At 47.4% G+C, this 26,181-nt stretch overlaps 2 protein-coding genes across 2 annotated transcripts; one reads left to right on the forward strand and one right to left on the reverse strand.

Annotated features, from left to right (window-relative positions):
* Positions 1-432: 432 nt before the first annotated feature.
* LOC134146421 (pancreatic secretory granule membrane major glycoprotein GP2-like) lies at positions 433-10,100 on the reverse strand. The gene is made up of 9 exons (XM_062586842.1): positions 9,822-10,100; positions 6,274-6,340; positions 5,527-5,694; positions 4,516-4,721; positions 3,584-3,744; positions 2,675-2,920; positions 1,849-2,008; positions 1,230-1,398; positions 433-533 (listed from the first exon to the last, which is right to left on the reverse strand). Exons 1-9 carry the CDS (start codon positions 10,098-10,100, stop codon positions 433-435), a joined length of 1,557 nt encoding a protein of 518 aa, XP_062442826.1.
* Positions 10,101-11,210: 1,110 nt separating this feature from the next.
* DRC7 (dynein regulatory complex subunit 7) lies at positions 11,211-25,461 on the forward strand. The gene is made up of 17 exons (XM_062586566.1): positions 11,211-11,347; positions 11,790-11,964; positions 12,852-12,977; positions 14,146-14,340; positions 15,071-15,205; positions 15,516-15,734; positions 16,565-16,693; positions 17,712-17,784; positions 18,319-18,447; positions 19,311-19,439; positions 20,110-20,336; positions 21,244-21,459; positions 22,516-22,626; positions 23,646-23,756; positions 24,463-24,657; positions 25,007-25,146; positions 25,303-25,461. The coding sequence occupies exons 1-17, from the start codon at positions 11,211-11,213 to the stop codon at positions 25,391-25,393; spliced, it is 2,538 nt and encodes an 845-aa protein (XP_062442550.1). The 3' UTR covers positions 25,394-25,461.
* Positions 25,462-26,181: the final 720 nt, after the last annotated feature.

A 26,181-nucleotide genomic window follows, 5' to 3' on the forward strand; every position in this document is an offset into this window, starting at 1 on the left:
ACTTTGAAAACTCCCAATCCTCCCAGTATAAGAAAGACCCTGGGGAAAAACAGTTACTGCATTTGCTCCCTATAATTATTAGGCAAAGCCCAGAAGCAGGGCTAACTGCAGCTAGTATCCTGCAGCGCACATCCGCATGCCCAATATCCAGACGGATGGAGGCCTACAAGGCATCATCATGCCCTGCTTTTACTCCTGGTTCTGGCCTTGTACCTCAGCTTTTCCAGATACATATTTCAAGTCTAGTCATAGTGGGTCAGGAGAGGATGAGAAGCTGCTAGGGTTACTACAAGGAACAAAAACACCCTGACGTAGTTCATCCTTTGAGCACCATTTGAAAATAGCTATTGACTGCTTCCCCCAAATCCCTGCTAAGAAGCAGGCACGGAGGGCAACTTGCTATTGACATATTTATTTGGAAACAGCGATTTTCTACATCATTCGCCTCTTCGCAGTGATGGCTATAGCAGCCACAGTGAATACGCCGAGCACACACAGCAGGACTAGGGCCCCAGGAAGCCACATATTGGGTCCTGCCAAAGAGAAGAAAGGTTGGTTACACATCTGGATCTCCTGAGCAGACTCTGGGTGGCAATACAGCATCTCCCAGCTGGTGGGAGTTTTGAGACAGGAGGCAAGTGGAGGACATCATCACTTATGATGAGTAAGAGTCCCCAGGGCTGGAGGTCTGTCATGGTCCTGTGGGCACTAATAGGCCTTCACTGCCCTGACTGGCCTCACCTGGGGCCTCTACCCATACCCTTTACCAGTGACTCCATTCTAAGCTCAGGTCTGGGCCTTCACTCCTTTTCTGAGCTATGTTGTAGGTGGGCTTGTCCCCAATCCTGTCCCTGGATTGTTGTTTAGTTTTCCTGGATTGACTTTGGCTCTCAGGAGGAGCATGGCTTGCTGGGTTGATGCTAAAGTGAAAAAGCAGCCCTCATCACCCCTAGTGCAGTACCTCTAGCCTTCTGGCTCTTGATTCCTTCAAGCCCTGCTTTCATGCCCAGCCTGTTCTATGCCTCATCTGTCAGAAGTTCATGCAGTGCTAGTCTCTCTGTGTTTGTCAGGTTTCTGGAGCATGCAGTGCATGGCAGTAATATCTGAAAGACTCCACACTCTTGTGCAGGGCAGTGACTTTTAGCAGCCCTTTTAAATAATGTGGCATTACCTAGACAGTTGCAAGGGTCTTTGAGGTGTCCCCATCCTCTCTGGCAGGACATACATACCCTCCAAATCCTTCTGGTCATTCTTGGAGTGGAGAAAGGATAAGGCACTCCTCTGCTCCTCCTCTGTTCTTGAGGAAGGAGCAGCTAGTAGATGGATGGGCCCATAGGAGACAATCTTATTGTAGTCATCTGCCAGTGCTCGCTTGCTCTTTGAGTGCCTTGGGCATTGCTGTCAACAAAGCAAAGGGAAGGAAGATGGGACAAGAGGGCAGGGGAGAAACCTGCCCAATTAGCCCGCTAGCAGGAAGATTTGTCCTGATGCTCTCCTCTTGGCAGAGTCATGTTTGTGGCTTCTGCCTGGGAAGAGCTGATATCCCAGAGCACAAGAAAGGAGCTGTTTTCTAAAGGGACCTTAGCCTGGTGCTCCCCAAGTCCCAGTGTAAGAGTCTTCTCCCACTGGTACCCAAAGGACAGAAAGGAAAGGGGGAAAGGAGCTTCACAGTGTGTTCAAGCCCTTGTAACAGGGCTGTGGGGTGGGCCCTTGTTGTTGGGCAGTGTTTATTGTGCTGAGGTACTGGAGGCCAAGCCAGACCAGAGTCCTTTCTCCAAACTGCAGCCCAAGAGAAGGGAGGTTCCCCCTCCAGGCCAGGGCACAGTAGAGACAGCAGGGGGAGCTCACCTTGGCACAGGGCTCTGGGCTGTCTGGGAGACACAGCCGGACACGGCAGTGCAGAAACACCTCTGAGTAACCAACAAACTGAAACATCTGGAAGCTGAACTTGGCCATAGTGCTCTCTCCAATGGCATTGAGGTATGTCACTGTCTCATCGTGGGGACACCTGGTGTATGATGGCTGAGTTAGCAAGGGAAAAAGAAAGAAAGCCCCCAGCCTGGGATACCCAGCGGTTCTAATTTGCACCAGAGCACACAGGAACCAGGTACAGTCCTCAGGCAGAGTTCAACAGGAGTATTTCTGTCTCAGTGTCTGTGGGCATGGGCTTCTTTGGCTCCCTGTGTTGTATCCTGCACAGGGAGCAGCTGCCACCAGCACAGCGAGCTGGTAGTGTGGCCACAGCTGCTCTGTGAGGTGGGAGTGAGCCTGGCTGGGGGATTCATGTCCTGGATACTCACATTACTAGCTTTAGCTTGGCCACAGCCACCTGTAATGTGGACTTCTTCAGACCTCTGCATACTACAGCAATACCCACCCTTCCATCCCTGACCTTTGCCTTCCCAGTAGGCCTGGAGTGATGCTGCATGTGCTGTTGAGGGAAGATAGCCCAGCTGCAAACAGAGCAAGAATAGGAGAAAGGGGCTCAATTCAGAGCAGTTAGGGGATTCATCTGCTGGGCTCTTCTACCTATTCGAACCTAGGAGACACTTGACTGACCCACTGCTCACTGCCCTCTTACAACAACATGTCCACAGTGCCCAGCAAAGGTGTGTGACTGTGCTTGCAGTGTCTGTGGCAAGGAAACTAGGAACACTAGAGAGATATCACTCACCCGTTCTTGATGAGCTCGTGCCGCACGTCCTGGTAGGGATCTGAACTTGGCGTGGCCCAGCAGTCCTCAACACTCAGGAGGAAGTACTTGAGCTGGTGCTGCCCTTCTATCTTCAGCATGACATAGAGTGTGTCCGTGATGGGGATGGCTGCAGGCAGGTGGTGATAGGGCTGGAGGTAGGAGGGTGTCTTATACAGTCTCATGGTCACATTGAAGTGCCCTTCTTTGACCACAAACTGCACAAGCCTGAGAGGAGAGGGGCAGAGACCTCATGAATAAAATGAGAATAAGGCAAGATAGGCATGGCACAAGTCAAGCCACTAGTGTAAACGAAGGTCCTGCAGGCACTAACTCTTTGCACATGGAGTTCCTCTCCTCCTTTGCCTCCCAGGTGGGGGCCCGCTGTCTTACTGAGAGCCTGACCCTGAGCTGCCTCCCAGCCTGGTACATCTGTGTAGTGTGAGGACAAAGGCAAGAACTGCCCTGCGGTCTACTCTGCTCAGATTCTGCTTTACTCAAGGATTCCCACTGAAGTGCCAGGCGGTGAGAGCTAGGAGGAGGATGACCCAAGGAGTCCCCAACCTTCACCTCCACAAGGGTCATGTGGGGTTATTTTCCACACTCCTCCTCTTTTTTTTTCATTTCCACTAGCTTGTTTCCAGCAAAGAAAGTAAGAGGAACTCAGATTGCATGTGTATATTCCCCTCCTTGGGGATGTCCCTGGCCCAAGCCTTATCTTGAAATCTAATTTGGGGCCCCTTCTGGGATGAGAGGAGGTAGGAACCCTGATGTGATACTGCTCTTAGACCCCTTACTGCCCCCCCAGGGCCTTTGCAGATCATCTCAATGAAGACATCTGTTTTTCCACAGGCCAGAAGATACTATGTCAAGGTAAAACAAGCCACTCACTTGTCGATGGCAGTGAGAGCGAAGGGCACTTTCACCACCTGCTCATAGGCATAGACACAGCTGAAATGTACCTCCAGCTGAAAACTTCGGGAGATCACATCCCCCCGTGCTTTCTGCTCTGACTCAATGACGTTGGAGTATGACACATGGGAGCTGTTTTGCTGCAATGACAAAGAAAGTGAGTCCCCAGACCACTTCTAAAACCATACACAAGGCTCCAAACTCAAGTTCAGACAGGGGTGCAACTTTGGGGGGTTCACTGGCTACATTCAGTAGGAAATAGCTGAGTACTCTCTGCTCCAGGCCTTCTGGATGTCTGCTGGGGTTTTGCTTGCTCAAGCCATATGTCCAGGGGCTATTGGAAACCTTCATTGGAGTAGTCAGGATACAGGTTCCAGGTAAGACAGCTCTCCTATGCAGCACAGAGCTAGAGCATGGGTTTCCCTGCGTCTTCCCTGGCTCTTGAGAATGTGGTAAGTGATCTAGGGAGCCCTGAACTCAACAGGAAGCTTCACAGTGATTCACTACCCTGGCAAAGGGTACTTCGAAGACTCTCCCCACTGCATGACTGGCCATGTTAAACTCATCTCCTGGTTAGTGACAGATCCCACCATGGCAGTGGACTATAGCCAGGACTATAGAGTTCAGAGGATGGTACTACAAAGCTGTTACCTGCTGTTACCACATACTAAAGAGCACACTGAGGTTTCCATGCTCTGCTGAACAGGGCAAGATGTGTTGCCAGCAACAGTTCAACAGAGGTAGAAAAACCTTCTGATAGCCCTCATGGAAACCTTCCAAGGGCTCTACAGCCCCTGAGATAAAAGGAAAAGCCACCAGCATTTCCTATTGCTGTCACTACTCAGCGTGGTTGCTTGTCTCACACACTCTAATCCAGGGCTATGCAGACAGGCTCTGTGCTGCATTCTCACCTGAATCACTGATCCACAGGCAGTGTGGTTTTCACTTGTGAGAATGGCTGCAAAGAATAGCTCGCCCTCTTCTTTACTTTCTGAGACCTTGCATGCCTGGTTCTTCAAGTGGACAAGCTCCTGGGGGATTTTCAAGAGTTCAAACGCTTCTTTCCTCACCATCATCTTCATGTGCTCTTCTTCACAAGCCAACTTCAGTACCACATCTGGGGGAAAAAGCCATCTGCAATAGCAATAAGGAAGAGGCCTGAAGGAGCCCTAGGTCAGCTATGGAATGGTACAGATCCACCAAGCTCAACAGACCTTCATTCTGGCCTTGTTAGAGGCTGCTGTTAGGGGCCTTCAGAGATACTGGACAGAAGCAATAGACAAATCTTTGGGACCCTGCAGAAGTTAATGCAGTTCTCACATTTTCTACTGGTTGCCTAACACTGGCACAGGTCCACAGCTACTGCTATGCTGAATACACACTGTTCAAGACATCAAAGGCAGATGCTGTGGGTCTGATCCCCTCTGCATGGGCTTTCTACAGAATCACTGCAATCTGCCATGAGAACCAGGCAGGGACAGCAATACTCTGCATTGGATGAACAAAACAGTTTTTGACCAGTGTCTGGAAGCAGCCTTCACCATGCTTGTGCTGGAGTCCATTTAGTTGTGGTAAGCCTACAAGGCAGCTGTGCTCTGCAACACACCTTAGTGTCCTGACACAGCTCCAGCCCTGCACAACTGCTTGATTGACCAGGTTTCCTTCATTTAGAAATTAAAACTTTTGGGGAGCAGGAGAACTGCACATGGCTGGGACTTGTGCCAGCCTGCAGTCAGGACACAGTAGGGAGGCATGCACCTGAACCAGGAGCCAGATTGTGCTCGTGGGGCCCTCAGTGGAGACATAGACCCTTATTGACTAGGAATAGTGATAATATCAGTGCATCCTCCCTTCCACCCTTCCCTTTGCAGCTTATGAACAGACTACAAAGGGCTCACTGGCATCCCCAGGCCCTACCCTACCTTGGCAGAACGCCCCCGTGAAGCCTGGTTTGCAATTGCATATTGGTCTGTCTTCCATCACCTGGCAATCCCCCTGGTGCTGGCATGGGTTTGGTAGGCAGATGTCCAGGTTTCTCTTGAGGCGGATGGCAAACTGTTCGTTTCTGCCATGTGTGCTCACCAGTGCAGCTATAGCAAAAGCAATGTGAGGAAGTTGAAATGCAGCAAGAATATTCACCCTACAAGACGCACTAGGGTAAACTCCTTGCAGTGTGACCCCCCTGCCCCGCTCACAAGGGCTGAGATCCCTGCTTCTAGCCACAACAGGGGCACATTGCCACTATGCTATCACATCTGAGGAAGAACCTCCCACCTTGGCTTGCTCAGAAGGATGTTTGCATGACTGAGAGCCTGGCAGACTTTCTAAGTACAGCTAGATTTCCTTGTTGCTGTAATCTGGAGTGGATCAGAGCTATGGAGCTTGCCCTCAGTCACCATAGAGAGTGGTGGCATGTCATAGTGACCGTGCCCATCTCCGTGGATTTTAGACCATGTATGGCTGGGACGGAGTGCCTGAGGCTTCTGCTTATTTTGCCAGCTCTGGCTTCCCAGTTCCTGCCCTCCTGAGCATCACTCCACTGATCTCCTTTAGTAGCTTCAGTGGTGTCCTGAAGGATCAACCTGAATACAGATCAGGTAAGGATTTAACCTCTTTTTCCCACACTACTTGGCTGTAACCCAACAGGGACAGTATACAGGGAGACTCACTCTTGTTGCCTTCAGAGCCAGCCAGCCAGAGGGTAGTGAGCAGCAGCAAATATGTCACAGTCCCATCCTGTAAAAAGAAGCAGGTTACTCAGTTTTTTAGCGTGCTCACTGGGGATGTTTTAATCATTCAGAAAGAGCCAACCCTCAAGCATAGATGCAATGATTTCTGCACTGTCTTCTCTGTAATAACTACAACTTCAGTAGCATAAAGCCATTTTCTACCCCCCAGACCAGCAAACCCCCTCACTCGGTCCACCAGGCTAAGATAAGGGCCAAATATTGTCCAAAATTTAGATAGTGTAGAGCTGAACCCCAAAGGGCTACTCCAGAAATAAGGAGTGAGAGAAAACAGATCTCAGGTTAGCCCATCCCTGCTGACAATGATAAAGCTGTATTTCAGTAGGAAACAGCACTTTGAGCAAAACCACACAGTGAAGGCATCAGTCCAGGCTTCCAAAAGAGGAAATGAGTTTTCCACTCTCCTCACCACAGCCGTAGCTCTCTTCTGAAGAGTTAGAATCTGCAAGAGGATAGTTGCTTTTCCAGTGACCCTTTTCAATATCCAGAACAAGGGAGACAATGGGATAAAAAAACCTCCTTGAACACAACCAAAATATATGCCACAAAGCTTTAGATAAAGCCAATGAAATCACACTCCCTGCCCAGTAAATCTCCCCTGCTAGGTCAGATAATGAGTTTCTTTAGAAAAATTAACAGTGTGGTGCTGGATGAGCCCTCGAAACTGGAGTCTCTTTATCAGAAACATGGATATGAGTCAACTTGTGCTGGTGGCTAGAGAAATGCTCCGATCCGCCTTTGCCCTGCACTTTGCATGTGCACTTAGAATAAGGCAAAGTAAAGAATAAAACCTCCATTCTGGTCTGGCAGCAAACTGTATATTCCTGTAACCTATACCAAGCTGCAAAAATCTAGGCAAGGAGGATTTATTCCCAGCTCTGCTCCTTACTCATTGCAGCAAAGCAGTAGTACTACCTGCTTTGCAAAGCTCTGGAGACTCAAAACACTGAGCAGAAGCCCTTCTCTCAGTAGGGCATTACTCCCAAAGGACAACCCCTGGAATGCTAGTGGAAGACTGACTCCCCCTGCCAGGAAGGTTATGCAGCTGGGCGTGCTCCAGTCCAGACCCACCTGAGTCTTTGCACAGGTAGAAAGAACTAGACTAACAGCCCCTTCGATGGGATAATGACCTCTTTCATCTCCAGCTCAGCCTGAGGACCCAGACAGGTTTAGGATGCTCTGCCCACTACTTTAGTGAGACAGGAGGTGCTGTCTACTTGCAAATTACTTGCTAGGAAAAGAAATATGTGGCTTCAGCAGTAGTGATCCTGAGAGATCCCACCAGCATCCTCAACAGAAACCCATTGTCATACTACTTACCATTGCCAGATCAGTCTCAGCTCATCCATCCACAACTGCCCACGGGTCCTTCTCGCTCTCCCTGCTGCGTGCCTTATATCACCTTCCAGCAGCTCATCCTGCTCCCCCACGCAAACACGCTTCCTCCGTGATTGCACAAGAGCTGCCCTAGCATCCTCCTGCAGCGGCCGGGAGGAAAGAGCTCTCCGAACATCCATCCTCATACACAACCTTTCCTGTTAGCTTAGAGCTCATGAATGCTCACCCAATTTATGGCCCTGGTGGGACACCATATAGGAGAAGTGTTTGCAATATTCTCGAGAGTCTGAGTTTTTATGCATTCAAATGTTTTTTTGGTACCTGTTGTGGACTCAACAGTAACAATAGATACTGCAGTGGCCCAGAAGAATGCCAAATAACTGTATACTGAATGCATGTGGTTCAGCAAGCACATGCACATTTGCTTTGTCTGGTTTTTAGTAATGTCTGAAATACAAGATCTGGTGAGAGACACAGATAGATACTGTGAGAGACACAGGGATAAGGGCTTCCTCCTACTGCTCTTCATGTTTATTTGGGAAGTAACAACTGGCAAGGAACAGCAACCACTCAAAGCAACAATTCTTGACTTTTTAAATGAACTAGGATACTGCTAAATATAGCAAACATATTCAAATGCAAATACTTCAAAACAGCCTAACTGCAGCTTTGCCTGTATTCTCACTATTTTTATTGCATGGCTTGCCATATTCTGTGCGTCCTTAGAGCTTTCTAAGGGGCCATAGAGATGCTACAGTCATCCCAATAGAATAGAAACTACAAAAATATAGCCAGCTAGGTGCATTTTTTTTTCTAACCACAAAACAGTGTTTAGAACTTGATCCAGCTGAGGGTCTAATGAACTAATAATTAAAAACAAAGCAAAAGCATCCTGCAAGTCCTCGTTGCCAGATTTTGGGAGAGAAAGTCTGTTTTGCATTATATGTTTTACAAAGGAATTAGCCAGCACTGATGCTTGCATGCAATAACTTAAAGATGCAAAGCTAGTGCAGCTTGCAGGATTAGAAAGCAGCAAAGAAAAAGGATGATGAATGTGTTTTGTTTTGTTTTGTTTTGTTTTGAAAAAAAAAAAGAATAAAACTCATGAGATTTTATGGGGTTTCTTAAAGGCAGCCCCATAATTTTGGAGGGCCTGATGGCAAACCTGTACTGAGTGGGCATGGTCAGATCAGGGCTGATGCTCCCTTGCTTGGGGGTACATGCGCCCTGGTGCCCATGAGCTCTGCAAGGAGCATGTCCTTTCAGCCTGTTTCTGACTCATTTTGCACAAAAATTTGCAAGCCAGATGCTGGAGGAGGAAGAGGATCAGTGTGCGGAAAGAACCCCTCGGTCTGCCCAAATAATGAGGAGGAGGATGCAAGTGAGTAGTGCTCTTGGCAGACGGGAGATGCTCAAGTGGGCTGGGGGCCCAGGGTGCCCCAGAGCTGTGGGTGGTTGGTGGCCTGGCCAAGGGTGGCTGAGCCTGGGGTGGCTAAGCCCAAGGTGCCTTGAAGAGGCCCGAGAGCCGCGTGTGGCTGGTGGCCTGGCTGAGGGTGACCAAGTCTGAGGTGCCCCAAGGAGGCCCCAGAGCCGCGGGTGGGTGGTGGCCTGGCCAGGGGTGGCCGAGCGTGGGGTGGCTGAGCCCAAGGTGCCTCGAGGAGGCCCCAGAGCTGTGGGTGGGTGGTGGCCTGGCCAGGGGTGGCCGAGCGTGGGGTGGCCGAGCCCAAGGTGCCTCGAGGAGGCCCCAGAGCCGCGGGTGGCTGGTGGCCTGGCCAGGGGTGGCCGAGCGTGGGGTGGCTGAGCCCAAGGTGCCTCGAGGAGGCCCCAGAGCTGTGGGTGGGTGGTGGCCTGGCCAGGGGTGGCCGAGCGTGGGGTGGCTGAGCCCAAGGTGCCTCGAGGAGGCCCCAGAGCCGCGGGTGGCTGGTGGCCTGGCCAGGGGTGGCCGAGCGTTGGGTGGCTGAGCCCAAGGTGCCTCGAGGAGGCCCCAGAGCCGCGGGTGGCTGGTGGCCTGGCCAGGGGTGGCTGAGCGTTGGGTGGCTGAGCCCAAGGTGCCTCGAGGAGGCCCCAGAGCCGCGGGTGGCTGGTGGCCTGGCCAGGGGTGGCCGAGCGTTGGGTGGCTGAGCCCAAGGTGCCTCGAGGAGGCCCCAGAGCCGCGGGTGGCTGGTGGCCTGGCCAGGGGTGGCCGAGCGTTGGGTGGCTGAGCCCAAGGTGCCTCGAGGAGGCCCCAGAGCCGGGGGTGGCGGGGGCCTGGCCGAGGGCGGCCTGCCCAGGGCTGGTGGCGGCCCACGGCCTGGCCCGGATGGCTGATGGCCCGGCCGGGCGCGCAGGTCCGCGGCCCGCAGTCGCCACGCCAGCACCAGCGGCAGCTCGCAGGAGCTCGCGGGCCGTTGCCACAGCAGGGCTGTTGCCATGGCGCGCCGGGAGCAGGCGGCAGCGGCGGGTGAGGCCGTGGCGGTGGCAGCGGCGGCGGGTGAGGCCGTGGTGGCGGCAGGCCCCGGCCTGCGGGGAGGTGCGGGCGGGAGGACAGGGCCCGGGGGTGTTGGGGGGATGTGGTGAGGCGGCCGCGGCACTCGGGCCCCCTGCGACAACCCCTCCGTCCTTCGGGGGGGCCCCGCGGGGCCGTCCCGCCGCCCCCTCCCTACGCCCCGGGCATACGTCCCGCCCCAGCGCGGCCTGATAAAGGCAAGGTCTGCGTCTCCATTTGCAGGCGCTATCGCCTCCGCGCTGGGGTCAGTTTGACCGCAAGGTGGGGGTTGGGGGAAGCAACCCCAGCCCCCCTCAGCCCTCAAGCTCCCTGCAATATATAACCCTGTCCTTGGAGAGAGGCTGTGGCTCTTCTGCTGCTTATTTTACTGCTTTCCCCATCCCCTAAGGCCCCGGCAGCGCACTGGGCTGCTGGCCCGGCCTAGGACAGCCCGGCAGCGAGCAGGAGCAGCCAGGACCAGGTGCCCAGCTGATTTTCAGAGCCCCTTGTCATCTGGCACCACTGCCCTGGAGCAGGGGATGCACTGAGGTCTGAGACTGCAACCTGGGGACATGTCACATCCCACCACTCAAGGCTCTCCATTTTCTCCTGGACAGGAGGCCGGGGGTGAACAAGCCTTCCTTCTCCTGTGGCCAAGGTGGCCCAGGCATATGCAGAATTATCACAATAAAGGTAAAAGAGGTCAAGCGTTTTGGAAGGCATCTGAGCCCCTCATGGGACAACTTCTCTGAAGCAGCTGGCAGTGGTCCCAGTTTGAGGCAAGGCCTGGGTGAAAGGGTCCTTAGCCTGATGAAACCACCGGATTTCCAAAGCAGCACCTCTCAGCCACCTAGTCACTGGGCCCAGTCCAAATTCCCATTCAGTGTTTGACCTCTTCTGTTGCAGGACTTGGAATCGTTCTGGCTGCCTCAGCCATGCTCACACACTAAATCATTCAGCCCAGAGTGTGGAAGTGTTTTTGTGTTGCTGTATATCTGATCCCACTCCCAAATTTACCTTGCTGTGTGCTTTTCTCTAGTGCCCAAGAGGAGGCAGGATGGAGGTCCTGAAAGAGAATGAGGAAGAGGAGCAGAGAGAGGAAGAAGAGCTGAAAGCTTTGGAGATCAGTGGTAAACAATATGATGTGGGGAGAAAGTTGTCCGTAGACCAAGCCTGCACCCCAAATGATGTACCGTAAGTTGCATGTGTTTGTCCCTTATTGTGATGAGCAGGGGATGTCCCTTTGCAGTCTGTGGAGAGGAGAACATTTTGGGGGGATTGCACATTCTGTGGTCACCATGTGCAGGGGTGTGCATGTGAATGAGTTTGTGTGCCTGGTATCCCGAATGTGTTTATCTATAAGTGGGCCCATGTGTGAGTAAGAAGATAATACAAAATTTTTTCAACTGTTCACTGCTCTGTCAAAAATCCCCCTGAGTCTCTGGGTGTATGTCAACTTGCCATCACTCCTGAGAAGCTTGGCATCTTCATACTTCAAATTGTGCCTCTTTGCCTATGATTCCCCACTTTTCCCTGGGAATCAGGGAGTCCCTGCTGCATTTTGATAGCAGGTCATCCTGCCTGAATCACGCTCTGCTCATTACCTGTGTCTCTCTGTCTCCTCCTGCCCTTGAAGCGATTTTGACTGGAGCTCCATTGACACGTCTCAATTACCGTCTTCCTATAAGACAAATTCTCCAGAGGAAAAGAAGCTGCTATGCATTGCTGACAACTTCCTTCAGCAGTATGCTCACCTGTGCCCCGACCGTGAGCCACTTCTCCTTCATCCAGTCAATGAGTGTGGTGTAGAGGTATGGGATGGTGTGGGGCTGGGCCACAGCAGAGGGGGCAGGCGACTTACATTAGGGCTGAATAGTGGGGAAGGACAGTGGCCCTATCTGCCATCACTCCTGGCCAAAAGGAATGGGAACCCACTTGCTGTGCACACAGCACTCTGAGGAGACCCACAGCACCCCAGTAGCACCCTAGCTGTCCAGATCCACCAGCCCATCTGACCACTGACACAGCAGTGGTGTACACTCGGGCTGTGTGCAGCTCACAGCCCTGCAACATGACATGTGGGAAACAAGAGAGACAACAGAAACATAAAGAAGGAAAATAAAATAAACATGTGAAGCAGATGAGTTTCTATCTAGGCTGAAGCTCAGAGGTACAGAATTTGGATCCAGACTTAGATGTATTCCAAGTTTTCCAGAATTTATTGGGACAGATTTACATGTGAAGGTTTGTGGTTTGGATTTGTTGTAGGACTGGGTCCAAGCTGCATAGCTGCTGTCTAGTTCTGAATCTGATACTACCCTGGACATGTGGAATTGCTACTTTGGTTCAATCTCCCCCAACATTTATATCAATATCATATAAGGCAAAAAATGCCAGAGAGTGTAGAAGCTAGAAAGAGCAGTAGCTATTTGTCTTGCTTGAAAACTAAGAGTAGAAATCCCTTGCATCTGTAATATGACTGAGATGACTTTGAATATTTAGCCACAAACAAACAGAAGTGTCCTTTAGCAGATGGCTTCTCAACCCTAAGCATTTTCCATCTCAGGATGCGTGAAGAATGCTAACAGTCTAGGGACGTCTTGAATGTGAGCTGAAACATCCAGGGGTGGTCTGAGGATAGCTTTGGACAAGGGACAGGAATCTGTTAGCTAACCAAAGCCTTCTTGTTGTCCTACAGAAGTTTGTGAGCACAACGGTGAGACCAACCCTTCTGCCTTATACGGAGTTGTACCACTGGGAAGGCTGTGCCAGCTTCGTCTCTGATTACCTCACCATGGAGCTCCTCAAGTCCCCTATTGCACCGGTAAGAAAGAGGCTGCAGTTCTATCAGAAACAGCCCCATGGCCAAGGGCTTATAATGGGCTTTGACTTCTCCAACATCCCCTCCATTCTTAGGCCAACCCCCAACTCTCACAGGCCCTGTGTGCTCTATTTGGACCCGTATTCCCACTATGTGCACATCATTGTCCCGGTCAAGCAGTTAAGCAGCATTTCTATAAGACTGGGTCTGACCCTGCTCTCTGTCACCCCAGATGACCAACAGGTCTGCAGTGGGTTGCAATGACAGCCAAGCTTTCCCTCCATGACCTAGAGATCTTGGAGAGAAGGAGCATATGAAACCTAAGAGATTCTAGACTTCACTGAGCAGTTTTTAGGGGTTTTACACATTTCTCTCTCAATACCTGGAATATTTTGAGGTGGCTCAAGGGAGATTTCCAGAATGGGAAGAAGGGATGATGCCAGAATAGGGGCAAGTTTTTGGCTGGTGTGAATCAGCTAAAGCAAAGGGGCCACACTTTCAGCTAGCAAGGACTGCTGATGCCTTGCCTAGTGCCCCAGGCAATCTACACTAACTCCACATGGGCCAAGTGTGTCCCAAGAGTCCCAAGAGAAATTCTGGCATTTGGGACCACAGAAAACTTTTTCCTGTTTAGCAGACAGAGAATGTCTTGATCACCTGAAGTGTAGTCTGAGACCTGGGAGTAGACTCTATACGTAGAATTTCTATATGTGCACTATGTGCATATTGATCCCATGCTTTGCCTGGTCACCAGTAAGAGCCAAAAGGTAATATATTCCCTCCTTTAAACTATAATTTGGCTTGTGGGTGTTTTGCTTTGAAACTATGCAGTCTGACTAGCTAGAGACGGAGGTAAGCTCCACCCTGGAGTTGTGGTTGGCATTAGATTCTCAGCAGTGTGTCTAGTTTGTCCTGTCCATCTCTCCCTATGGTTAAATTTGTCAATAGATTTGGGGTGAGATGGGAATTTCCCCAGATTATTTTGGGAGGAACATTCATGATCTGTGGAAGTGGTCACTTCCATAGGCTGATACAGTTTTACATAACAGATTCCCTAAGAGTACAAAGCCCAGAGAAAAGGCCAGTGTTCCCTCCCTCTCCAGCTCTCTCCCCTGGGCAGGGTTCAGCTTCACAGTACAAGCATTGAGAACATATGTCCCTCTCTTTCAAGCCCAGTTCGCTGTATTCTCCAACCACTATCCTGAAGTACCAGCGAGGGAACTGCTTTGACTTCAGTGTGCTGCTGTGCTCCATGCTGATTGGAGCTGGATATGATGCCTACTGTGTGAATGGATATGCCACCCACAATATATGCACCATGGATGAGACTCTGGAAGTGTGCCCACTGCTCAGGAAGCCACAGGAGGTGAGAATCCTAGCAACAAACAGGTAGGGAGGAGCCCAGCTTGATGGTTCTGGTTAGTTAACCAGAACACTGGTAAGAAAGAGGAAGTACCTTGGAGGCCAGGGGAGCTGGCATCTCTGCTATGTCCATGCTGAAGTAAAGATGAGCCTGAGGGCAGGCTGCAGGGCCCCAAACCCCAGCATCCCATGTACTTCCCAGTCATGATGCTCATTTTGAGAGGGCAATAGCTTGTCGGTGTTTTGGCCATGTAATGTCCACAATGTGCTTAGGAAAACAAGAGCCTGGGAGCATGGTATCTCCCCTGTTTCCTTGCTGCAGGAGGGAATGAAAGTCTTCTGTGAGTGCTTACTGGCCTTCTGGGATATCTGTTGGTTTACTAGGCCCATCCATGCTTGATCTATGCGGAGTGATCTTGGGGTACATGGGGGCAGAATGCATCCTCAGCCTGCCCATTGCTAGTGAGCTCTGGAGTTAGGCTACCTGGAACAGTTTAGATACACACTGTTTTTCAATAAGTACCAAGGAGGAACCCCACCAAAGGGATCTTTTGAGTTGTTTTCCACAGTTCCTTAAGAGGCCTCTTTGGCTTCACTGAACTCCTAGCTCATCAGGTCCAATACTTCAGACTGCTAAAGACCAGGAACCACAAGGTATCTGTAAGCCATTTGTTTTCTCCTTTCCCTTGATGCCTGCTGGGTTTCACAGCCATATTCTGCTTTTGTGGAGGCAGGTTCCAAAACAGGAAGAGAAGAAGTCCAGCAAGTATAGAGTTAAGCCCCCTCCAGACCTGCAGAGCAAGTTTGAGCTTCAGCAAGAGGCCAAAAAGGAGGCCCAAGAGAAAAAGGAAAGGAAGGAAGAGGAGAAAGCCACAGGTTCAGCCTACCCTGAAAGTCCAGGAGCAGCAGCTGAGACACAGGTAATGGCTCCAGGAAAGGAGCTCACCACCCTCCACCCTTGAGGTACAAGACAACCGTGACCTTAGTCATGTGCATTTGGTCTGTGATAGCACAGTGTGAGATGGCATACGAATAAATACTGGGTATGTGCTGCATCACTGTTTTGAGGAGTGTTAAGTGCCTGGAGATCTTTAGAAGTGGGCAGAGAAGGAGAGAATATGATTATGTTGGGGTTGGATTAAAATGGCAACAATTACTGCTCTGTCCTCTGAACTACAGGAAACAGAAAAGCCCAAGCGTGACCCTTTGTATGGCTTACGGGTGCATGCATGGGTCTTGGTTCTGTCGGGGAAGAGGGAGGTTCCAGAGACTTTCTTCATCAACCCCTTTACGGGAAACAGCCACAGCACCACGGATGAGCAATTCCTTGGTATTGAGAGTGTCTGGAACCACAGGAACTACTGGGTGAACATGCAGGACTGCTGGAACGGCTGTAAGGTAACCATCCCTTGAACATCCCTATGCTGATGTGCCATTGGGCTGACCTGATCCCTGGGAAAGTTGAGGTCCATGGCAATCTAGGCTTCCACTTTGCATCCCCTTGCCTTGGCTCAGGTCAGATCACTCTGGTTACATAGATTCTAGGTCCTGTATCTGCAGCTACTCCATCACACCCCAAACACTGAGCTAGCAGATAAGGATCACTCCTATTAAACCAAAGGCCTGTAGTGCTGCAGACCTGTTTTATGGTTGTGGATGTCTCTGACAGCTTGTGGACGTAGCTTATGGCTGTGGGGTACCCAATGCCACAACAGCGCTAAATACCAGTTGTCAGGTGTGGCTGGATACCCATTCCCTCAACAACAGTTTTTAGTGTGGAGGACGTTTTGAGTCAGTCTGGTTTGGCTTAGGGCAGGGTGGAATCTTCATGCTCTTCCCATGCCTCAGCTATTCCTCAGCTGATATAAAATCTGGGAGGCCAGTGTCTGAGTTAGAACAAACTTTAGGCTCAAGTGAATGACCTTAGTGCCATACATGCCCCAGAACAGAGGCAGCTGTGGCAGAGGCACTTTGAGGAAAGGGGCCTGCAGTCTTCCCAGCACAGGGGCAGCCTTTGGGGTCCAGCCAGCCAGCCAAGGGTCTGTCTGACAAGCTCACCTCACTGAGATCCAGGGTTTGTCTGGAGTGCTTAAACTTTCTGATACCCAGCCAGGTCCAGAGCATGTAATGTACAGAAACAGCATTCAGTTTAGTGTTAGATCCTTGGCCTTAGCCTCCAGAGTGGGAGACAACTCTGTAGCTAAGTGGATTTCTTCTGTATGGCCAAGGATCTCATCTTTGACTTGGGTGACTCTGTCCGCTGGGAATTCATGCTTTTGGAAACCGACAAGCCTCGTCTGCTGCTCCCAGATGTTGAGGAGGAAGAAGAATTATTTGACAGGGATATGGACAATGTGGTGAGTGACCTAGACCATGGATCTCTTGCAGTGGGGATGCTGTAGGGAACTGGTGCGTGTTTGGGCGCCTGTATGTGTCTGTGTGCCTGCTGCCCTCTCCAGGCTGAATCAAAATTGCTCTAGCTACGTTTTGGTTGGCACGTATTTCTTCTCAAGCTCCAATAGTTCTGGTGGTCTTTGGAGCAGGTCACCCCAGTGCTATTCACACTCTACCACTCAGTCACAGTGTGCAACACAGTGGTACTTCTGGTTTCCTAAATAGCTGTGGGGATCTGTGTAGTCTGCTGAGTTCCAAAGGCTCAGAAAAGCCTGTCTGGGATTAGCACCCAAACTCCAGTGCGCTGAACATTGGGATGAAATAGTTTTCAAAAAATAAAATCCAGTGAAACTTTCCTAGATTCTCTCTCTCTCTGCTGGTCAGCATCCTGCTCTCCTGCTAGTTGGAGAATGTAAAAATAATACATATATTCCGATACACCAAAAATACTATGTGCTAAAACTAAAAATGCTGTGTTTTCCTGGTGGGAGAACACAGTGTGATAATGCAGGCATTACACCAACACAGTATGACAGAGAAACACTGATAACTGCACATTCTCCCCTGTTATCTAATCTTCTAAGCCCATGCTCATCACCAGGGAGCAAAGTGCCTTCCATTGGCTATATAAAATAAACCGATCATTGGTTCAAATGATGATTGCCACATTCATCCCCTGTCCAGCATGACTGTCAACCATGAGAAGGTCATTTCTTTAGAGTGGGGTCGGGATGTGCTAGTGACAGTATGGGGATGCAGTAAAGCTCCTCTTTCACGTAAACTGCAGTGCACTGCTTGCCCCTGTTGCGTGTCTGGCTGACTTAACTCTCTCATAACTGTACCACTGTGTCACTCAGGACCAGCTAAGCCTTGCATGAGCTGCAGCCTAATCGCATCACAGCATTCCCTAGAACCAAAATGCCTCTTGGCACATTAAGAGAAGCTGCCAATTAATGGAAATCTCTGCTTCTGCTTCAACAGGAAAAGGAGGAGGAAGACAGGAGGTTTGATATGCCACCATCCTGGGTAGCCCCAATTCAGATATCTCCCAGAGGTACTTATTTTTCCTTTGCCTTTTGCTTAACCCTGGATAAACTTTTAATGGAAAAGGGACATTTTGCTTGTCTCACTTAAGAGTTCTTTCTTCAGGATAGACAAGATACAGCAGTGAATGCAGTGTATCAAGGCATGCAGCAACTATTAGTTTGAATGCCTTTGCTCAGTGCACTTTCTCATCCTTGGTGGGAAATCCACCCAGACACATACATACTATTCAGACCTCCAGGGGGCTGTTTTCCTGCTAGCTGAGTGATCTTACCTGGCATGGGCTTTCTGATATCATTATGCACAAGGGACTGCCACTGATGCATTACTTAATATCCATTGTACGCGAGAGTTATTAGTCACTATTATAATGTTAACGCACAACAGGCCGAGTCTGAGCAGCTTCACAAACGATTATGAAGTTGAATGCAACTGAGAAATGCATGGTTCCCCTCAGATCATGGCTTTTTCCCACCTGAATTCCCTTTCCTGGGGCTGAGCACAGGGGAATCAGTTTTTCTAACATCCTCCTTGCCCACTGCAGAATTTGAGACCCGCAGTCCCCAAGGGAGGAAGGTGATACTGTACAAGAAAGCAAAACTGGAGAAATGGGCACCGTATCTGAACAGAAATGGGCTGATCCAACGCCTTACTATCTACGCAGATTCACACTGTAAGACAGATAAGTGAACACAGTGGATGCAATGAGCAAACATAGCATGGGATGTGGGAATGGGAAGGCACAGGAGGGGATGTGGTACCAGAGCAACTCTTTCTGCCAGGGTTTCTCTTGTGCTTTCTCCTCCTCCTTTCACACCTGTGAGGAGCTTATCTACCACATCTCCAGATACAGCTGGAGATTCACTGTCCATCAAGTCCCAAAGCTTTCCAGCAACTGTAGGATTCTCTAGTAGAGTCTGAATCTGTTTCATGACCAAATGGTGATGCTGTATCACAGGTCAGCTGCTTGGATTCTCAGTCTTCAGAGAAACAGAAGGTTGATTTGAATTGATCTAACAACTGTAGCATTGTAATTCCCATCAGTGCTGACAGAAACCATGAGAAGGGTTATGTAGTTATGTAGTGTGGATAAATAAGGATATTTTTGTACTCTAAAGCTGCACCAGGAAACCATGCAGATTCCTAACTGGACATACAAACTCGTGTCTCCAGCCCTTTTGGATAGGGCAAGGCCCCTGTCTCATTCCCCTTCTCTCCTCATAATATCATGGAACTTCTGGGATAGAATTTATCTCATCTCATCTTAGACATCTGCAATGCTGCCTTTCCCCTTTGAGCTAATCACTCTAGTTCTTAATGACGGAGAGGAATAGGCCTTTTCAGATATAATTCATCTAATCAAATGTAAACTAGGATTCATCTACAAAACATCCCTGTGCACAAGGACAATTCCAGTGACTACATTGACGCTGTCTCCTCTGACTGTATCAGCAGAGACACTGACATTGCATCAGATGAATCCTACCATCTCCAGCAGGCTGATGTAAGGCCGTGAAATGATTTTTTTCCTGACAGATACCAAAGTAGTGGAGGTGAGGGAATGGTTCAAAAACCGGGAAGACAAGCTGGAGATGAGAGAAGTGAACAAACAAACACAGCTGATCACGGAGCACTTCTGCCCAGGACACCTTCTAGGTCTTAAAGGTATTCGAGCTCATCTGGACAGCCAAGGCAGCTGCAGCTGATGGGGCTTCATGTGAATCCCTCCTAGCAATGGCAGAAGCCCAGAGGGGGATACTGCAGACTTCTGAGATGAATTGCCTAGATTAATAACAATGAGGTCTCCAACAGAGAGGATAGAGTTCAGGTGGTGCTCTCCCAATCCTGGGGAGCCCTCCCCCTCCAGCATAACAGAGAGCAAAGATTTTTTTTCCACAGTAAGAGAGAAAATCCATATAATGATATAATTTACTTTTACTACTAGAGGTAACAAAAATATAAAGTTTCTCCTTAGTATTATGTTCTGTCTCTCAATGTTGTGCAGCTGGGGGGAGGGGGAGAAAGTCCTGTATCACATCTATTGCTATTTCAAACCAGGAGGCTGTACTGGTCCATGGTTTTGTTCAGTAATACCTAACTGTGTAAGGAAGGCAACAGTCCAGCAGGACTGTTCTGCCATCCTCAGGCCTTGACATATCGTCACGGAGCAGTGAGGAGATAGCATTCCCTTCTCAGACATTTATATGCACTAGATAATCACCTTTGTGATTTATTGGCTTGTCAAGAAAATCAGGCTTCCTCTTGACAAACTTGTGGTCACTAGCATTATTGTTACTAACTCTGAAAATGTATGCAATCTCTCCTATGTCCTAAGCACACATTTATACATCAACGGAGCCAGAGACTGAACGTACAATGGAGTTTTACAATGAGGCACGAGTTGACGGCCTCCAGAAACGCGTTGAAAATGCCAGTGAGATGTCTGAATACTTTGTAGGGCGGGATGACTTCCTGTACTTTCGGCACGTGGAGTTTGGCAAAAGAGTGAAGAAAATACATATGGCTGGCACCAGAACTGACGTTAACCCACGGCCTATAGTGGTATGGACAAGACATGAACAGAATAATAATCGTCACTGTGATATTTATACTTTGCAAAATGTATTGTTTAATGCTTTAGATTCATTTTCACTGGACATAGCCAAAGCAAAGCCCTAGATGAGACGTCCAGGCCTTGTTCAGCTGCTGTGTCTTGCAGTTACTTTCCTGACACAGAGAGCCACGACGTGACCAGTCCTCACAAATTGCATTGAGCAGGCTAGAATGAAACTAGGAAAATGAGACTTGGAAAATGAGTCAAAGGAAAAAAGCTTGGCTACGATTTTGCATCGAAATGTTCACAAGACTCAAAACTAGTCAAATAATTTCATATTCTGACCCCAAACTCGTAACACTTTGGGTTCCTGGTGAAATGCCCCATAACATCACCATCACTCTGATTGCAGGCAGTAAGTTGTTACAAACAGGTAATCTGCCTCTCCCTTTCGTCAGATCTGATTTGAAGAACAGGAAAACACCCACACCTGGCACCTGGTAGTGTGGCTCAGACACTGCACCTGCTAAGGCAGGGCCATGCAGTGGCATGCTTTTGGACTATTACCCAAAGTGCTCCTTCTCCTTTCCCTGTGTTGGAGAATCTGGAAAACTTTGTTGTGTTCCAAAATACAGCGCTTCCTGACAGGGATGCATCCCAAATTAACTTTAAGCTTGAAGAGCGTACTCAGCTCTACAAATAAAAATTTCCATATTGCTTTAAGCAGCTTTGATTGTGCTTTTTCTCAGCCACAGAAAAGAATAGTATGGCCATGGGCCAAGCCCTTGAGAGATGCCATCACAGTCCAGACAGAAAGGCTTAATTTTTACCTCGTTTTTTTACCCAGCTATCTATAAATCTTGCAATTTTCCTGTGTCATCTAGCTGGCAGCCATCTTTTTTTATCCCTCATTAGCAAATCAAGGAGTGCTTCCGCAGAAACCTAGAAAAGCCTGCTGATGAAGATGTAGCAGAACGTATTTTTCTGATCACAGAGGAGCGAATCAATCTGACATACCACCTCAACGATAAATACATCACTGCCTCAAAGAAGAATTTCTTCAAAGGGGTGGAGAGGGATAGGAAGGGAAATGAAATCATCATGACCCCAGAAATGTGCATCACATACCAGGTACAAACGACTGGCAGCCTGAAGTTTTTTAGATCACAGAGATACAAAGGGAGGGTTAAAAAATGCCAGTGAAAGGACTGTATGACCTATTTCATGCTCTACCTGTCCTCCATCTGCATGCCTCCTTCCGATACAGCCCTCCTGGATGACAGCATGAACACCCCTGGTGATGTGCTAATATGCTGAAGGTGACTAGGCATGCAGAACTTGGTGTAGCATGAAAAGCTGAGGTCATGTTTCCAGGCTTGGTCTTCAAGCAGTGTAGACACAGCCACTGAGATTGTGTAAGATGCTTTTGCAGCAGCTGTTGGGTTCAGTCCCACTGGTTCATTGTAAGAAAGCTGAAATTTCCTTTGCCTTTCTCTCTCCAACAAGAGATTGCTGCAGAGAAGCAGAAAATATCCTGGATTCTAATTCCAGTTCTGCTGTGGACTTCTGGTATCACATTCTTGCTTAAATCTGCTACAACTTACCCAGCAGATACAGACAAGATGCTGAGGCTTACAGCATTGCACCTTAAACAAACAAACAAAAAAATCCAAACAAGTGGAGTACTATCATGCAGAGGGATCATTCCACTAACGTCACTGACATAACTCTGTAATGAGGAATAGAAATCTACCTGTAAGGTCTGCAGTGATGCTGCACAATTGTGCTTAGGAAAATCAAAAAGATATTGCAAGTATAGTATATATATTACTTATATTGTATAGGATTTATGTATTATGCAAGTTGTTTTTAATGTTGTATGTCCCACTGGGGAGAATACACAGAATGCAATTGCTAGGGTGCTGTCTTTTCATCTCTAATGCTGTAAAACTGGTTCCAACCAAGTAACAGCAGCATCAGCAAAGAAGTGCAAAACATGCAATCTGGTTCGCATTACTGATGCAAGCTCTAGATGAAGTCCAATTAACTACTGACCATGGGTTAGATGTTTCAGTGGTGTAAATCAGTGCCACTATACTAACTCTAGCAAAATGATGCTAATTTATATTAGTGGAGTACTTGATCCCATGCATCCAGAGAGTCTTTCACTAGCCTATCTCCTTCCAGGTGGGGTCCTCTGAGGCAGACAAGAAGCTGTTCCATCTGCACAAATTGCTGCAGAAGCTAACAGAGGAAGAGAAGCAGCTGAAGAACGAAGTCTGGGAATCTGCAACGGAGGTAACAGGGAGTTCTCCACACTGCTGTCAAACTCAGTAGGGGTGGAAACAGTTTCAGTTCAGTGGCCTTCAAAGCATTCCCAGTACAAATTGTGATAAAAATAAAATTCTAGTGTCACAAAGCTGCCCTATGTGCTGAATTACAAAGCCTGCAACCAACTCATTGTTCAGTGAAGATGTATCTTTAATATCTTTATGGGGAGTCACTTTCCAAATCCTGCTCTTACTCTTCATTCTCAGGTAAGGAGACAGTTTCAGAGAGCAACTAACAACATATCGAAATGATTTTTTGTAAGAGCAACTGTAGGGAAGTAAGTCATAAAACAGAATGCTTGTACTGTTAATCACACAGTAACCTGTGTAACAAATCCATATTTTCAGCACGCTTTTTAGTTACTTCACAATAATCATATCTATTCTTGCAGATGGGGGCAAAGAAGCTATTAGATTTGAAGATTAAAAAAAAAAAAGAAGAAGATTTTGAGGAAGGGATGCTCCTGAAGGAGCTGGAGAGGGAATGCACAAAAATATTAGTGCAGAACATTATTAACATTTAAGAACTAGATTGCAAAAGTCCATTTTTTAGAGATTTGGAGGGTGTAAACTGTGACTCCACAAACTAGCTCACCCATTTTCTCAGTCTTGATGTATTAACAGACTAAAGGTTCACGTTGCTTGTACTGCACACCCTGTTAGGACAAAGAAATAAGCCAAAGCTAACAGTGCAATTTCGAAACCAGTGGCAAAATTCTGACTCCAGAACAGCTTTATTAATGAATAATATCAATAACTGTATTCAAAATGTCATATAGTGTGACACTCTTTAAAAATAAAGTCCATTATCAGATTGATCTATCAGTAGGATATGAACATATTCATATAGATCTTTACCTAAAATTTACTTGGTCATATGCTATAGTTCTTGTATATAGCACCTGTCCTGGTAGCAGGGCAAGCATGTAGAACTGTTGCTATTTTATGAGAAAACCAAGATGTCTTTTTTCCTGATTTTTTGGGAAGGTGCTAGAAATTTTGAAGATCCGTGAGGATGAAGAAGCAGACATCAAATTGACAGTTTCAATTTATGATACAGAACGTAATGAAAAGAGAAGACAAGAGTATGAAGCTATGGTAGGTAGATGTCATCGCTTTCAGTATTTATTTCTAAGGTTTTCTTTCTAAGGAATTCTCTCTGAAGAGCTTCTAGTATTGTTAAAATATAATGGACCAAATCCCTAGCAAGTATAAAGGCATTAAAGCTTCAGTTAACTTCCTGTGAAAATACAGCATGGTCATGCCATGACGTTCTGGCTTTCTGAAAAAAAAAAAAAAAAAAAACACGTCACAGAATAACATTATAAGTTTATTTTGTTTAGCTAATAGAAAAAAAAGAAAATAACAAGAATTAGTTAATTTTAATAGGGATTATGGGAAGACTGTGATAACTGAATCCAAGCTGCATCTTTATTTTATTAAATCTCTATTTTATTAAATCTTTATTTGTGTCCAAATACTGCTGCATTTTGTGCAGCCCTTCTCACATCTCCATGGATAATACAATGTAAGAGACATCTTTACAATCAAAGAAAATAGGAAAGATCTTAAAAAAGCACAGTAGAAAGTAAACTACAGAATAAAAATCGTATCAGCAAAGGGTTAGTATGATACAGCTAATGAAAAGCAGTAGTTTTTGTCAGACTAAGAAAAAGAAACATTATTTTACTTCCTTCATAGGGTAGTGTAAGTGTTTTGGCCTTTGCTCTTATTTTGCCTTATTACAGGATGTTTGGGACACAAGTGAATGGGATCACAACTCTTTTTATTCTTTTCCCTCCAGAACAATTTAATGGAAGATGACCTCCTGGGACAAGAGGAACAGGATCTAGATTACCTGGCACCTTTTCTTATTCAAATTTGCAATATAGAGAAAATGAGCAAGTGGCAGGCCTTGCGCATCAAAGAAGACTGCCTGACAGATTTTAAGCATCATCTCACTCACAAGGCCAACATCATCCAAGCTCACTTACAAAAGGTATCCCCAGCCTCACGCTGGGATGTGCATGTTACTGGAGTCTCTTTTGGTCTGGCAGGAGGGTAACACACATTTCTTCATTATAAGAGCAAGCAAGAAAAAAACCTCCTTTGGTTATGTTAAGGGAGCCATAAACATGCCTTTATATATTTTTTTGTCTTTAGAAAGTGAGATCAAATGATGGAGTAGCCCTAGGGTCAAATTCAGTCCCTGTTTCAAAAATAGGATGATTCTTATTTATGCTTTCCTTCAGCTTGGCTTTCTGAACTTTGAGTTGCACTTTTGTGTATCTTTGCTCTTCACTCTCCTCTCTATTACTCCAAATTCTTATTGCTCACTCCCTCATCAGGAGGTAGAGGAGCTGCAGAAGAAGGATCAGTGGTATCAGGAAAACCAGAATCAGCTCAGCATGGAAGATGAAGCTGACTTCTTGGCCTACTGCTCTGAAACCATGTTCCGTATCCGCGTTCTGGCTTTAAGGCTCCAGAGGTAATGGGAAAGAACGACCGAATACAATGTCTAGGGGTGGTCAGGAGTTCTACAAATTAACTCTCCCAGAAATGCAGCACTGAAAATAGTCTGTGGACTATTCTGTTCGACACCCTGCTACTGTTTTTGTCTGACATTTCCCCCTTCTTGTTTCAGGGAAAAACAAATGGCACCACAGAAATATCTTGCTCTTGAAGAGAAACTGCGCAAGGATCCTCGCCTAAATATGCACCTCAATCATCCCTGATTTCTCCTTTATTCCTGGACACCAAACACTGGAAATCAGTGATGAAGCCTGTTTTAAGTGGCCTGAAAAAATACAGAAAGGTTTTCCTACTTGCCTTGAATAAATCATTTGTTACTTAACTAATTAGATTCTGCTAAAAGCCTTTCTGTGGCTTTCTCCAAGAATGTGTTAGGATCCTCATTGCAGAGAATATTAAAGCCAAAGTACTTTTATTCTTATTTTTAGTGTTTTATTTCTAAACAAACAACCTTTGACAAAATTTTTTTGTTAGACATTTTCCTAGCGACTTTTTTCCTGCATTTGAATTAACTTGAACCACTGAACCACTACTCTCTTCCCTCTTTTAACGATCATCTGTAGTCTATAGGAAGGCAAGTTGTATTCTCAGGCAATTTTATCATAGTTGAACACTGAACTCTGAATGACACCTTAGCTTTAGGTTCTGCTTCAGAGGTTGCTACAAAGGTATGCGTTCTGTATGGAGTTTTTCTTCCTGAATCTTGCTCACTAACTGCTGATGCCAGGGACAGCATCATTGGGAATATCAGTTCTTTTCCACTCCAGTAATATTTCAATAAAATTATAATCTAATTTTATAAGTAGTACAAGCAAAGATTTTTAACCTGCCAGCTCTTAGCAAATACAAACATTTTTTGACTTCATTTAGAGCTATTAACCACAAACCCCCACAAAGGCTAGTACTTAAATTGACAAATTTTGGATTTTAACTTTAAAGACTTAGTGATTTTACACACAGTTCCAAACCACTACAGTCTCAAGGAATGACC

This window comes from Rhea pennata, chromosome 13 (assembly GCF_028389875.1).
Source record: "Rhea pennata isolate bPtePen1 chromosome 13, bPtePen1.pri, whole genome shotgun sequence".
NCBI lineage: Eukaryota > Metazoa > Chordata > Aves > Rheiformes > Rheidae > Rhea > Rhea pennata.